We start from the raw sequence: 16,428 nt of genomic DNA, 5'->3' as shown, positions 1-16,428 counted from the left end.
CCCATACAAACTGAGGATGGCCTCAGAACCCAACCAACAGGTGTTATTGATGTTGAAAGTAGCCCCAGCCCGCTGATGACTGCACCTTGCAACCTCAATAGCCATTGGCAGGGGCATCTTTCACATCTTTGATGAGGCTTCCCAGCAGGCATAACTACCACACATTCAATTTCCATCTTGCCTTGGACACTATTTTCCTAAAGGGGTCTATAACCCACTTACATTGGAACTTCCTATATCTAGTAACACTTCCCTCCCTCCCCACGTGCTTGCTCAGACCCTGCTGAAGAAGTGACCACCTGTCCACTCACAGGATGAATGAGCTTGGCCAGATGGCCAGATCCTGCATTGAACCTTCACAGTCAGAGATGGAAGCTCTTTCCAACCCACCAATCATCGTACAGTGAGGGCAGATCTCTTGTGCTGGATATGCTGGAAGGTGCCTTCATGCCCAGAGCTCGAGGGTAAACCAAGTGATACCTGAGGTGTCCCGTCCAATGTGTCATGTTCTTTGTATCCTCAGGCAGCAGCCTGAAAAAGGCTGATCATGGCCTACAATGTCTTCAGCTTTTCATGGACCAATGCAAGCTACTCCTGCATCCACACACAGAATGCACCACCAGACTCACCTCCTGGTGTAACCAAAAACTTTAGAGAAAATGTATATTTGCTAGTGCATAAGTTCCCCCTAAACACTGTAATCACTGGAGAATATTCCAATCATTCAACAATCACAGTTTTGTTAGTGGTGGACAAGACAAGACATTCTGTGAAATATTACCAATTGCTTCCCCTGAAAACTAGATAGAACAGAGAGTTTAGAACCCCACTCATTATACAAATATATTAGATATAATGGTAACAAATAGACTTGATCTCTTTGAGGATGTCCATTCAAAACTGGTGTCAATGATCATGAGGCAGTTGTGGTAGCAATTATAACAAAAGTAAAAAGGCCAACTAAAAGAAGTAGAAAGATATATATGTTCAGTAAACAACACAAAATAGCAATAATGTAATATCTCAATGAAAAAAATAGAAATTTTATTGCAAAACAGGAGAATGTAGATGAATTATCGCTCAAGTGCAACAAAATAATTAACAATGTTGTGGGGAAATATGTATCCATCAGAACAATTCGTAAGAGAAGGAACCTCCGTGGTATGCAGTAACTGTAAAAAAACAGGTACTGCTGCATAACAGGTGTCAACAAAGCATGGGTTATACATAGAGCAAGGATGAATGACCACATTTGGTTGTCAAAACAGCAAGCCTTCAATGACTCCATAGCAGAATATTGTCAAATGATCTTTCAAAAAAGCCAAAGAAATTCTTGTTATATGTAAAGGTTGTTAGTGGCACCAAGTTAGTGCCCAGTCAGTCACAAATGACACAGGAACTGAAACTGATAGCAGCAAAGCAAGAGTTTAACCCTATTTTCAAATGTTTATTCTAAAGGAAGGCCAAGGGTTATTACCCCAATTTAATCCTTGAACCACTGCAAACATTCATCTACATCTACATCTACATCTACATCCATATTCCGCAAGCCACCTGACGGTGTGTGGCGGAGGGTACCATGAGTACCTCTATCGGTTTTCCCTTCTATTCCAGTCTCGTATTGTTCATGGAAAGAAGGAATTGTCGGTATGCCTCTGTGTGGACTCTAATCTCTATGATTTTATCCTCATGGTCTCTTCATGAGATATACGTTGGAGGGAGCAATATACTGCTTGACTCCTCGGTGAAGGTATGTTCTCGAAACTTCAACAAAAGCCAGTAACCAGCTACTGAGTGACTCTCCTGCAGAGTCTTCCACTGGAGTTTATCTATCATCTCCGTAATTCTTTTGCAATTACTAAATGATCCTGTAATGAAGCGTGCTGCTCTACGTTGGATCTTCTCTATCTCTTCTATCAACCCTATCTGGTACGGATCCCTCACTGGTGAGTAGTATTCAAGCAGTGGGTGTACAAGTGTACTGTAACCTACTTCCTTTGTTTTCAGATTGCATTTCCTTAGGATTCTTCCAATGAATCTCAGTCTGGCATCTGCTTTACCGATGATCAAATTTATATGATCATTCCATTTTAAATCACTCCTAATGCGTACTCCCAGATAATTTATGGAATTAACTGCTTCCAGTTGCTGACCTGCTATATAGTAGCTAAATGATAAGGGATCTTTCTTTCTATGTATTCACAGCACATTACACTTGTCTACATTGAGATTGAATTGCCATTCCCTGCAGCATGCGTCAATTCGCTGCAGATCCTCCTGCATTTCAGTACAATTTTCCATTGTTACAACCTCTCGATATAACACAGTATCATCCACAAAAAGCCTCAGTGAACTTCCGATGTTATCCACAAGGTCATTTATGTATACTGTGAATAGCAATGGTCCTACGACACTCCCTGTGGCACACCTGAAATCACTCTTACTTCAGAAGACTTCTCTCCATTGAGAATGACATGCTACGTTCTGTTATCAAGGAACTCTTCAATCCAATCACACAATTGGTCTGATAGTTCATACGCTCTTACTTTGTTCATTAAACTACTGTGGGGGAACTATACTGAACGCCTTGCGGAAGTCAAGAAACACGGCATCTACCTGGGAACCCGTGTCTATGGCCCTCTGAGTCTCGTGGACGAATAGTGCGAGCTGGGTTTCACACGATCGTCTTTTTCGAAACCCATGCTAATTCCTACTGAGTAGATTTCTAGTCTCCAGAAAAGCCATTATACTCGAACATAAGACGTGTTCCAAAATTCTACAACTGATCGACATTAGAGATATAGATCTATAGTTCTGCACATCTGTTCAATGTCCCTTCTTGAAAAGGGGATCACCTGTGCCCATTAGTGAAATATGTATTAATATCAGTGAAGTTCAGAAACAGCTGAAACCATACAAACTGAACAGTATTCCAGGTCCTGATCAAATCACTATCATATTGTATATTTAATTTTCAGGTGAGCTAGCCCCTGTTTTAACTATAATCTATTATAGATCCCTCAGACAAAAATAAATGCCCAGTTGTTGGAAGAAAGCACAGGTCATACCCATCTACAACAAGAGCAATAGAACTGATCCATAAATCTACTACCTAACAGCCTTGACAATGATATGTTGCAGAATCTTAGAACATATTCTGAGCTTAGACATAATGAGGTACCTTGAACAGAATGAACTCCTCCATGCCAACCAACATGGATTTCAAAAACATTGATCATGTGAAAACCAGTTTGCACTTCCCTCACATGACACACTGCAGGTCTTAGAACAAGGCCATCAAGTAGATGCAATGTTTCTCAATTTCTGAAAGGCATTTGAATCAGTACTACATCTATGTTTATCAGCAAAAGTACAATCTTAAGGGATGTCAAATGAAATTTGAGACTGGATTGAGGTTTTTTGGTGGAGAGGAACACAGTATATTACCATGGATGGAGGGGCATTGACAAATGAAGAAGTAACTTTGGGTGTAACTTAGGACAGTATGGTGGGTGCCTTGCTGTTCATGGTGTATATTAATGACCATGCAGACAATATTAATAATTTTTCAGATGATGCTCTTATCTGTAGTGAAGTACTGTCTGAAGGAAGCTCTATAAATATTCAGGCAGATCCTAAGATTTCAAATAGATGCAAAGATTGGTGACTTCCTTTAAAGGTTCAGAAATGTAAAATTGTACATTTCACAAAAAGGAAAAAGAAAAACATACTGTCCTTTGACTATAACATCAATTAATCATATTTGGAATCAGGCAACTCATACAAATATCTGAGTGTATCACTTTGTAGGAATATGAAATGAAATGATTACAAGGATGCAAACTGTAGTAACACTGTTCACGTTTACGTTGCACTTCACTTAGCGTAGACCGGGACTGTGTCCTAGGCATGCTCGATGTTGCCTGACTCGGCACGGCCCGTGCTGCTGGAGTTGTTGTTGTTGTTCTTGTTGTTACGCCAGCAGAGGTCGCGTCCGAATTCTCGCGTGCCCTCTGGTGGACGGGACTCTACTTGCGGCAACTACCGCCCGTGACGCGCCGTGCCAATGTGCGCCTCCCGCGATCTTTCTGGTGGCTACCACACTCCTCCTCCTTTGGGGGGTGAAGCCACTGTGATCCACTGCGTCGGACGGTGGAGCGTCGGGCAGGAGCGATGACCTCCACATCCATTGGATGGTCGGAGTCGAGGGGATCTGCCAACCCTCGAGCTGGAACCTTCGAATACGGCTGGAAGTGACCCACACGAAGAGGCCCCCGTCGTCCCACAACCGGAGCTCGGGACAGAACGGGTGACAAGCTGTCGAACTCCGGATCCCGTTCCACCTCGGGAGGGGAGAGACCCAGTGGTGGGGACGAAGGGGAAGGGACAACCACAGGTGAACTAGCCCTCTGAGAAACCGAACTTGCTAGGGGGGCCAGCTCTCGCTGGGGCATCTCGAATGATGGCGATGCCGGTGCTGGAGCTAGTGGAGGCTGCCAAGGCCGAGAACCATCGCAGTGCGGCAGAGTCACAGCGGGGAGAGGAGGTAACGTCCCCTGTGAAACCAATACAGGTGCCGGCAATGGGGAAGCCGGTGTCTGAGAGGTCGGAGGGTGGGTGCCCGAACGTGGACGTAACTGATTTTGGTGACGACGTACCACCCGATCCCCCGCCTGCAAGGTATAGAGCCGGCGGCCATTTCAGCGCAGGACCACTGCCGGTATCCAACGTGGATTGCGACCAAACCCACGGGCCCAGACCGACATACCCAGTGGAAAGCCAGGTACTTCGTTTTGTGAAGACTGGCGAGGACCAGGCCGGAGGAGATGCAGCAGAGTCCTAGGTTGACGCCCATGGAGGAGCTCTGTGGGGCTGCGGTCGCCCATTGGTGTGGTCCAGTATGCCGTCAAGAAAAACGTCAAGGTTTCCTCTGCAGGAAATTCGTGCACATACTTTTTCATCTGCGTCTTAAATGTGCGCACCATGTGCTCGGCTTCCCCATTCGATTGTGGATGGAAGGGGGGAGAGCAAACGTGCCGAATACCGAAGCGCCTACAAAAATCCTGGAAGGTCTGCGAAATAAACTGCGGACCATTGTCTGAGACCAGGGTGATTGGCAGACCTTCCACAGAAAAGATTTTTGCTAGTGCCTGGATTGCAACTTCTGAAGTGGTTGAGGAGCAGCGAACCACATATGGGAATCAGGAATAAGCATCAATGACAATGAGCCAAAAGCCATTGAGAAACGGGCCCGCAAAATCGATGTGAACACGTTCCCATGCTTGGGTTGCCGGCGGCCATGAAGAGAACGCTGCCCTGGGAGATGCTTGTTGGCTCGCACACTGGGAACAGGCGGCCACCAAGTGCTCAATTTCTCTGTCAATACCGGGCCAGTACACATGTCTGCGAGCCAAGGTTTTAGTACGGGAAACACCCCAGTGCCCCGCATGTAATAACGTGAGGACCTCCCTTCGTAACTTCGTAAACCTGCAGGAACAACCACGTGAGGAGCTGTATCATCGGTAGCCAGAAGGAGAACTCCCTCCAAGACCGAGAGGCGGTCTCGTAGAAGAAAATAATTACGAAGAGGGTCCGAGGCCTGGCCCGGAGGGCGGGAGGACCACCCCTGCTGAATGAGGCGAACTACCTGCCGGAGAACCGGGTCAGCCGCCGTTTCCCTGGCGACTCGAGAACTAGTGATCGGAAAGCCATCAACTGCTTGGCGGGATGCCACATCCAAATGAAAACACATAATCTCCTCTCGATCGAACGTAGGATCCGGGCCCACCGGAAGACGGGAAAGAGCGTCGGCGTTGGCATGCTGTCCTGTAGGGCGAAAATGAATGTTATAATGGTACTTAGAGAGGAACAAGGCCCAGTGCTGTAGTCTGTGGGCCGCCCTATCCGGAATCTGAGAGGCGGGGCCAAATAACGATATTAACGGCTTATGGTCAGTGATTAACTGAAACTTCGTGCCGTACAAGAAAGGGTGAAACTTGGTAACAGCGTAGACAATGGCCAAAGCCTCTTTTTCCACCTGGGAGTAATGGGCCTGCGCGGGACTAAGAGTTTTAGACGCAAACGCCAGTGGTTGCTTGGAACCGTCTGCGTTGCGATGGGCCAGGACCGCCCCCACCCCATACTGCGAAGCATCTGTAGCCAGGACCAACTGCTTACGGGGATCAAAAGTAGCCAAACAAGGGGCTGAAGTGAGGAGGCCCTTCAACGTGGTGAACGCTCGCTCGCATGCAGGCGACCAATCAAAAGGAACACCCTTGTGCAGAAGGCAGTACAGGGGGTGGGCTATAGTGGAAGCCCTGGGAATGAACCGGTGGTAATAGGCTATCTTGCCTAAAAAAGCTTGTAACTCTTTCAGCAAAGTGGGCCGAGGAAGGTTGACGATACCTTGGACCAAACTTCCTAGTGGATGGATGCCATGCCGAGATATGGTGTAGCCCACATACTCAATGGACGGTTGGAAGAAGGTTGATTTATGCAGGTTGCAACGCAAGCCCACAGACCTGAATTTGAGAAAGAGGGTGCGAAGGTTTTGCAAGTGTTCCTTCGTGCTGCGGCCTGTGACAATTATGTCATCCAGGTAATTAATACAATGAGGGATTGTCGACGTGACATGCTCAAGATAACGCTGGAATATCACCGGGGCACTGGATATTCCAAAAGCCAACCGCTGGTATTGATAAAGGCCAAACGGGGTGTTGACGACCGCCAGCCGTTTGGAGTCCTCATCAAGTGGTATCTGATGATAAGCCTCCGACAGATCGATTTTCGAAAAATATTGGCCTCCTGCCACGGCGGAGAACAATTCATCAGCACGAGGCAAAGGATAGGTGTCCACCACCAATTGGGAATTAAGGGTGGCCTTAAAATCGCCACAAAGACGTAAGTTTCCCGAGGGCTTCTTGACAATAACGAGGGGCAAAGCCCACTCACTGGAAGAAACGGGAAGAACAACCCCTAGGGCTGTCAGCCGGTCTAGCTCTTCCTTCACCTGAGGGCGGAGAGCCAAGGGGATCTGTCTCGCGCGTAGAAAACGCGGGCGAACCGACGCCTTCAACGTTAAGTGAGCTTCAAAATCGGAAACACGCCCCAGGCCCTCCTCAAAAATATCTGGAAAGTCTGAGATCAAAGATTCCAATGAGTGATAGGGAACATCTTCGGAGACCAACTGTATGGTGTCAGCAATAGAAAAACCGAAAGCCTGAAAGGCATCCAGGCCAAAAAGGTTAGCGGAGCTCGCATCACTGATAACAATAAAAGTAATAGGCCGAGTGACTGATTTGTAAGTCATGTCGGTAGTGAATTGACCCAGTAGGGGAATGAACTGTTTACCATAACCACGTAGACGCCGGTAAACTGGCGCCAACGGGGGCGATCCAAGGTCCGAATACGTTTGTGCATTCAACAACGAAACTGCCGCGCCCGTATCTACTTGCAGTTGTAACCGGCGCGACCGAACCGACACCTCGATAAAGAGTTTGTGGGCCGATGCGTCGGGAGCCTGGCCCGATGAAACTTCCTGAATGTCAACGTCCATGTCCGCTGTACTTGCATCCTTCGATGCTTTGGAGGCTGAGCGGCAAACTTTAGCAATGTGAGCTTTTTTAGTACATTTGCGACAAACGGCCCAACGCCGGGGGCACTCTGACCGATCGTGATGTATATAGCACGACGCACAGGACGGCAACAGGGGCTGGCGGCCGGAATTCTGTTTACGCGCCGTGCGGGAGCGGCCGTAACGGCCGGATTGTACCGCTCGCACGTCGTCCACCCCGGACAAAGTGGATGCGGCCGCGCCACCCTGAACCTCCGCGATGTCGCACCACGCTTCCAGCTGTTGACCTGCTGCGTGAGAGACTTCGTACGATTGAGCAATGGACAGTACTTCCTCAAGGGAAGGGTCTTCTAACTGCAGGGCCCATTGCCGGACCTCCCTATCAGGGGCCGAACGAACAATGGCGTCGCGTACCATAACATGGGCATACGACTCTCGCGACTGCTCCGTGACAAAATGACACTTGCGACTAAGACTGTGCAGGGTTGCGGCCCACGCCTGGTAAGACTGATGGGGCTGTTTCTTGCATTGATAGAACTCGACCCTAGCCGCCACAACATGCGTGCGGCGGCGATAATATGAAGACAGCAACGAACACAATGCGTCAAAAGTCAAGGACGAGGGTTCCTGCAACGGCGCTAGCTGCCGCAAAACTTGATACAGCGAGGGAGATATCCAAGACAAGAAGAGAGCACGACATACCTCCGCATCAGCGACATGAAACGCCTGGAAATGCTGCCGAAGGCGATGTTCATATGCGTCCCAATCCTCCGCCGTCTCGTCATACGGGGGAAAGGGAGGAGAGAACTGCGCCGGAGCAGACGGCGTGGAGAGCAACGCCGGAAGCACTTGTTTCGTGGTGGCCATGAGTTCCATCTGCTGCGCAACCAAAACTCGCACCAAATCCTCCATGCCGTGGAGAAACTGCGAAACCGGAACAACGACGCAACACGTGAAAGAACGACCCTACTCGTCGCCAATTGTGTAGTAACACTGTTCACGTTTACCTCGCACTTCACTTAGCGTAGACCGGGACTGTGTCCTAGGCATGCCCGATGTTGCCTGACTCAGCACGGCCCGTGCTGCTGGAGTTGTTGTTGTTGTTCTTGTTGTTACGCCAGCAGAGGTCGCGTCCGAATTCTCGCGTGCCCTCTGGTGGACGGGACTCTACTTGCGGCAACTACCGCCCGTGACACGCCGTGCCAATGTGCGCCTCCCGTGATCTTTCTGGTGGCTACTACACAAACCACGTGTAAAGCAGGTGGCAGACTTTGGTTTATTGGTAGGACACTGGGGAAACACAATCAGTCTGCAAAGGAGATTGTTTACAAATCATTGTACAAGACATCCTAGAATATAGCTCAAGTGTGTGGTACCCATTACCAAATAGGACTAACATGGGATATTGAATGTATACAGAGAATGGCAGCATAAAATGTCACAAATTTGTTTGAGCCATCAGAGAGTATCAAAAAGATTCTAAAAAAACTGAACTGGCAGACTCCTTAAGATAGATGTAAACTATCCTAAAAAAAGTCTACTAACAATGATCCAAGGAAAAGCTTTACATTATGACTCTAAGAATATACTATATGTATCACTCCTGTAAGGATCATGAGGACAAAATTAGATTAGATATAGCACACACAAAGGCATTTAAACTATCATTCTTCATGCATTCTAGACATGAATGGAACCAATACCCTCATAATTGGTACAATGGGATGTATGGTCTGCCATGCACTTCACAGTGCTTTGCAAAGTATAGCTGTAGATATTGTTGTAGACACACATTATTCACCCTAGTACTACTAAGAATGAAGAGCACACAGGAAAAGCTAACTATGGGGGCCAGTCAAATGAAAACTGAACATCAGGCACAATGGGATCATGCAATGGTTCCATTCAAAAGTAATCATCAAATGCTAATGCATTTATCACACTGGGAGATGAGATACTCTATTCCAGTTTCATGGACCATAGCTGACCACTGATAGATCCACAACTACACTTAGTCTTGGTACTTCCTCACCCAGCTGAAACTAATGTTAATGCATGTCTTTCTTCAGATTGCCAATGATCCAGGCCATACAGAGGAATCTGCAGTGTTTCCCAACCAAATCACTATTCAGTGGGGGGGGGGGGGGGGGGGGGGCAGATGTTATAGTGCAACAGGATGATTCTGTCCAACAGCATTCTGATGGCCTGAGGGCAAACAGTAGAGCCAACAGTGGAAACATTTGACATATCCCCTGCCAAAGAAAGAGAATAATACAAGTTCAGGTAAGGTCATGATTACCTTCTTCTTTGACTCCAGAGGCCATCTGCTTGTTGAGTTCCTCAAGTGTGGAAAAACAATCAATGCACAGTGATAGGAATACACTTTGCAGAATCTGTGATGCCTCATAAAGTCAAAATGATCAGGAAAGTTGTTGGACAGAATCATCTTGTTGATCTATAATGCCTACCTGCTCAGTGTCAACCAGACTTCTGTGATCATTTTTGGGAAACACTGCAAGATTCTCCATACTAACCAGACCTTTCACTGTGTGATTTTCACAACGTTGCCAACCTGAAGAAAAGCATATGTGCATGTCAGTTTAAGTCAGATGAGGAGGTGCAAGTGTGGGTGCGGTTGTGGAATTGTCAGCAGCTAATCATCTTCTATGAAATGGAAATTGATCATCTCATCTCCTAGAGAATAAAGATTTTAATGCATGCCTTGGTTTCTTTTGCATGATACTATTCCATGATACCATTGTGGTGGGCACTCGATTTTCATTTGACTGTTCCTTATACGTAACTTGCTCCTCTCCTGTTGAATCAGGAGCCAGCCTGAACTTTCTCTAATGGTTGCTAGTTGTACAAAACAACTGGCAAATACACTACAGACTGAATGTATCTGCATCAAACAATTAACTAAAACTTGAGACTACACCTCTTAAACATTCAACACATTAGGTATTTAAGAACTGTAAAACCAAATATTAAAAGCTAACTAGATAATGAGTTTTTGAGAGTGTATTATAATTATATAGATAAAAAAAATCTACTCACCAAGCAGCTGACAGGTGCGAGAAAAGGGGTGAAGTTTGGAAAAGTCAGCCAGAACCTCAGGTGAGGGGTGTCTTTCCTTCTCATCCCATCTGGTAAGTCTCCCCTGACTCAGGATTCTGGGCGACTTTTCCAAACTCCACCTCTTTTCCTAAACATCTCCAGTTCCTTTCCCTTCAACCCTCTTCCTTCCCCTTCAACCCTTCTGTTGGAAGAAGAACCCAGTGGCTCTGGAAGCTTGCATAAGTCAAACCTTTTTTGTTTGTGTATCGTCCTGCTGCTACTTGGCAAGCAGATTTTTTCATCTATCCAATTACATTGTAACTATGTAACCTGCTACTCTCCTGATGTGGAGAGTCATATTATTATTGGTTGTTTCCATAATCTACAGTAGCTATCTTTCTTTGGTCATCTTGGGGAGTTGGAGACTGCAAAGGCACTGTAAACTGCCTGAGAAGCTAATGCTGCAGGAGACTTGCGTCTTTAGAATGCCAGGAAAGGAAATAATGAAAAGGTTATCCATTTGGAAGAGTGTATGGTCCAGATTTTTGGGATACTACAGAAGTTACATGATGATTGTAACATAAGCAGATGGGTAACATTTACACATGTGTTCATTATACATTGTGACTCCAAAGGAATTATAGAGGAGAAATATAAGACAGTACTAAATTGTAGTTCATAGCTCATAGATACAGGTCAATGTATGTTGGCTTACAAAGCACACTCCATTTTCATCCACTTATATGTTGAAACAATTACTTGGGTACAGGAAGTTGATACGTTATAAAAACTGAAGAACCATTGTTACCCAATATGGTCGTATCAAAATGGTATCATCTACATATCTTCAAAAATATTTTTATTTCAAAACTGCTGACTAAAATGCTTTGTCCTCAGAATCTTCCATAAAAAGATTAGCTACTATGGGAGGTACATAGCTATCCACAGCACTGTTCACTAACGTGAACAAGAAGACCACCAAAACTAATGAATACATTTTTTGGCTCAAGGCATGAATTATTGAACTACCGGTACCTTATTAAATCATTGTGAATATAGTATTCATATTTCACTACCAAAGGGACTCAAAAGAGATGCCTGGTGTTTTGGTAAGTATTATGTTGAGACTCCTATATTACCCATGAAGGGACGAATCAGAACTCCTTTTCTATGTATCTTTGGTAGCTTATTAAATATCCATGGAACCAGCACCATGCTGCTCCAGAGTATTTTTGCTTATGTTCAGGAAACTGGCTGATTCTGAGGGAAATAGATGCCATCCACTGCACTGATTAGGTGTTGCAGACAGAAGGACTGTGGTGTTTGCATTGTCATCAAGTTGCATTACTATTTCTGTGTTGTCTCTTAAAGATCAAAGTGTATTTATCCAGCATAACGTACCTGTGTGTGTGTGTATGTGTGTGTATGTGTGGAGGGAGGGAGGGGGTTATATATTGTTGTACTGCAGCTCAAAAAAAGATAAAAGGAGTACGGCTGAGTCTTGTGCAACCCTATATGTGATTTCTCTCCAGTAACAAGAACCTCCTCTGCTTACATTGGCTGAAGTAGTATGCACAACCTTCTGCTTTCTTTTTGTTACCTATGACTGTGTCTTCTGACTGCCTATAACCATCAGAACATTCCACATGGGGATTAGTTTAAGGTGGCAGCCAACTCGAAAGTTCGTCATGTTTCTCCGCGGAAAAAAGCTAATTCTATCGGTAAAAAGAAAGCGTGTACAAAATGCAAGGACGAAATAACAATGTTAGGCCTAAAGGAACGTGTATAGAGCCTACAATTTATAATCAGTGCTATGAAAGAAGATATTTCGAAATTTCAGCTCGGAAAAAGTGAGCCGAATTCTCTAAAAGTCCCGAAAAACATGGCTGCTGCCCGTGAAAAGTGGACTAAAATCACATACAAGAAAAACACTCAAGAACTGCAAAATCGTGTGAATAGTAAATGTAATGACAACGCAAGCATTGTGCATGAAAACGCTTTCGAAGTGCTCTCAATTATAGGCAGTGATAATACAACGAAATGTGTCGAGCTGCATGGGAAAAAAGATGACGGAAACAAAGCACAACAAAAAAGCTTTAAACCCCAGGGAAAGTTCAATTCAACCGTGAGTGTGGTCACTGACAGTGTTTCAAAATCAAGAACTCCTCAAGATGGATTATCGACTACTGTGGACAAAATACAAGAAACAAACTGTGTCAACATGCAACACAAAAGTTCAGGTAGGCCAAATCACCATCCAACAAATTCTGGGAAAATAAACCTGTTTGTGGACAGTCAGGGAAGGAACATAGCAGCTGAATTTCAGTGTAGAAGCATTCACAGCATTACTAGTACAGTGAAACCTGGTGCAACATTTCAAGCAGTGACTTCTACAATTCATGTTGAGAAAACAGCATCAACAAACAAAGCCTTTTTCATGTTCTTAGTGGGAACGAACGATGTAGCAAGAAATGAAACGAAAAGCCTAATGATCTCACTCAGAAGGAAGCTACATGAACTTACAAACTCAAATGTTATCATCTTCTCAGTTCCACATCGACACAACTTACCAAACTGGTCATGTGTAAATAAAGAACTGCGGCGAGGAAATAAGGAAATACTAAATATATGCTCGAGATTCAAAAACATAACATTTGTGGAGATAACCAGCATAGGAAAAAGATTCCACGCAACCCATAGTCTACACCTCAACAAACTAGGAAAGGACTTGGTTATAACATGGATCGAAGAAACAGCAAACAGCAAAATGAATGCGGAGTGTTATGCTACAGTGGCTATCCCTCTCAACGACAAAAATCACGAATTCATGGATGAATCAACCACGAGATACCAGGTCAGTGATACAATACACCAGCAGGACAAAAGTGATGTTTTTTTAGGACAATAAAACTTTCCACCAGGGCAACACCAGATGCCAGTGTATGTGATCCACAAATGCCTCAAGCAGACCTCAGTTCAAACGAGTATAATTTACCATTTCTGCATAATAATCCGCAGGGTTTAGGAAACAAAATAGATGCATTTGAATCATTCATCACAGAGCTAACTCCACATTTAGTAATAGTCACAGAACACAAAAAACAGTAGACAACATTCATCATTTCAAATTAGAAGACTATAACCTAGCAACATTTTAATAACTGTCTCTCAGCTTTGTACTCATACCTTGCCAATTCAGTATTCCAGGGGCACCAAGTAAAAGTTCATGATTACCATTCTTCTGGAAACATTAAATAAGAAACATTAAAATATGTCAACATGAAACTATTTTAATTCAAATACATTCAATAGTGAATGGCAAGATGTTTCAGTGTTATGTTTTTGTGAGCATTGGTTACAAAATGAGTATTTTCAGTACTTAAAAATATTACATTTTAATCTTGCAAACTGCTTTTGTAGAATGGAATCAAAACATGGGGGAACTTGTATATATGTAAAAGAAAATGTAGATTATAAGAGTATAACATCTGTTTGCAAACTTGATTGTGAAAGAGACTTTGAAATCTCAGCTGTAGAGTTAATGTCTGAAAACACTACTATTTTATGTGTGTATAGATCTCCTGTTAGCAACATAAGTGTTTTTTTCAAAAAATTGGACCTTGCTTTAGGCAAACTTAAGACAACTGGGAAAATAGTGGTACTATGTGGTGATTTTAATATTGACTTTCTGAGCCATAGCCCTCACAGGGAAACGTTTTTAAACATTATAAAAGCCTACAATCTTTGTCTTACTGTTAGCTCTCCAACACATGTAACTAAAACTAGTGTCACTCTCCTTGATCAGGTATGTGTAAACATGGACAAGTGTACATCAGAAAACTCTGATACCGACTATAGTGACCACCTTTCGCAATTACTGACCATACCTGTAAATCACATTTCGGCCAGTATAGAAAATGTTATCCATAAAAGGATTTATAGTGGGAAAAATATTGAATGCTTCCAGCACCTAATCAGTGAACAATCTTGGAGAGAAGTATATGATGCCTCTAATACTAACGAAAAGATGGAACATTTTTTGAACATTTTCAATCATAATTTTGACATAGCTTTTCCACAAAGGAAAGTTATTTCCAAGAGCACAGATAGGTTCAGAAACTGGATTACACCAGGCATCAGAGTATCTTGTAAAAGGAAGCGGGAACTTTCTCTGCAGTCAAAAACTAACAGCAGTCCATAATTTATTAATTATTTCAAAAAATACAAGCTAGTTTTGAAACGCATCATAAAGGAGGCAAAAATTAAGGAAAATGACAAATATATTATGAAGTCATCCAATAAAACTGAGTCCATGTGGAAAGCTGTGCAGGATCTTACTGGGAAGAAGACAACTCACAAAAATATTATAATATCACATGATGGCAAGAATGTCACTGACCCTAGAGAAGTTGCAAATAGTTTCAATTCTTAGTATGCAACTGTTGCTGGGAAATTAGTGAAGGAAAAATTTGGAAATCCACCTAATACAACATGGAAAGAACTTCCATCTATTGAAATAAATAATATATCCATGTTCCTCAGTCCAGTAAGCCCAACAGAGCTCCTAAATACCATTAAGTCACTGAAGAGTAAGTATTCAACTGGTATTGATGATATTCCAGATTATATTATAAAAATAACAGCAAGACAAATACTTTCACCTTTATTCGACATATGCAATTCATCCTTATCATGTGGTGTCTTCCCTCAGCAACTGAAAATGGCAAAAGTAATACCCCTATATAAAAAAGGTGATCATCAATGTATGGGTAACTATAGGCCTGTGTCTCTATTGTCAGGGTTTTCGAAAATTATTGAAAAAGTGTTCCTTTCAAAATAATTACATTCTTCGACAAGAATAATATTATTTCTGGATGTCAACATGGCTTCAGACCACAGAGATCAATTGAAACTGCCACTTTCAATCTGATAAACCATGTCTTAAATGCAGTGGACAACCACAGAAATATCTCAAGTTTATTCTTGGACCTAACAAAAGCTTTTGATGTGATTGATCATTCTATACTCCTGAGGAAGCTCGAATGGTATGGTGTAAGAGGTGTGCCAAATCAGTGGATCAAATCATATGTGGAATATCGATCTCAGGTAACTGAAATTAAGTACACAGAAGGAAATGAACTCCAGGTACACGTTTCAGAACCATGTGGACTAACTCATGGTGTTCCATAGGGCTCCATTTTAGGTCCCTTTCTTTTTTTGGTCTACATTAATGATTTCCCATCACACGATAGGGATTCTGAACCAGTACTGTTTGCAGATGACACCAGTCTATTGATTGAAGGGAATAATGAAGAAAATCTTACTGCATCTGCAAAAGATATTACAAAAGGAGTGTCTGAATGGTTTACCAGAAACAGGCTAATAGTTAATCCCCAAAAAACGGTACTCATGAATTTCCACACTGATCAAAATAAAAATCCGGCACAACCTGTAATATGTATAGATAACCAAAACATTAGTTCTGTCAATGAAACTAAATTTCTTGTCATTCATATCCAGGAAAATCTTAAATGGAACACTCATATCACAGCCCTAAATTCAAAACTAGCAAAAATGAGCTATGTGGTAAGAATTCTCTGCAACAATACTAGTGCAGAAACAGTTAGGGCTGTATACTTTGCTCGTGTACATTCAATACTGAAGTCCGGTATCATTTTCTGGGGAAATGTACATCAGGCCTTAACAGTTTTCAGGAAAGAAAAGGCAATTATAAGAATAATGAAACAAGTGAGCAGCATAAAATCATGCAAACCTTTCTTTAAAGATCTGAAGATCCT

The 16,428-nt window shown here is 43.4% G+C and overlaps 1 protein-coding gene across 2 annotated transcripts in view; it reads right to left on the bottom strand.

The window, feature by feature from the left end:
• Nucleotides 1-16,428, bottom strand: part of LOC126260885 (integrin alpha-4-like) — a 534,755-nt gene that overhangs the window by 382,093 nt on the left and 136,234 nt on the right. For both annotated transcript variants that reach the window (XR_007546657.1, XM_049958327.1), the window contains exon 6: nt 13,817-13,871. Coding sequence is in view for 1 of the 2 variants with exons in the window: in XM_049958327.1 (XP_049814284.1) it covers nt 13,817-13,871 (55 nt within the window). In the remaining variant the exon portion in view is untranslated. The remainder of the gene's footprint in view (nt 1-13,816; nt 13,872-16,428) is intronic.

Source organism: Schistocerca nitens, chromosome 5 (genome assembly GCF_023898315.1).
Source record: "Schistocerca nitens isolate TAMUIC-IGC-003100 chromosome 5, iqSchNite1.1, whole genome shotgun sequence".
NCBI classification, from domain to species: Eukaryota; Metazoa; Arthropoda; class Insecta; order Orthoptera; family Acrididae; genus Schistocerca; species Schistocerca nitens.
Note: the sequence above shows the minus strand (reverse complement) of the source record. Positions and strands in the feature narration are given on the sequence as shown.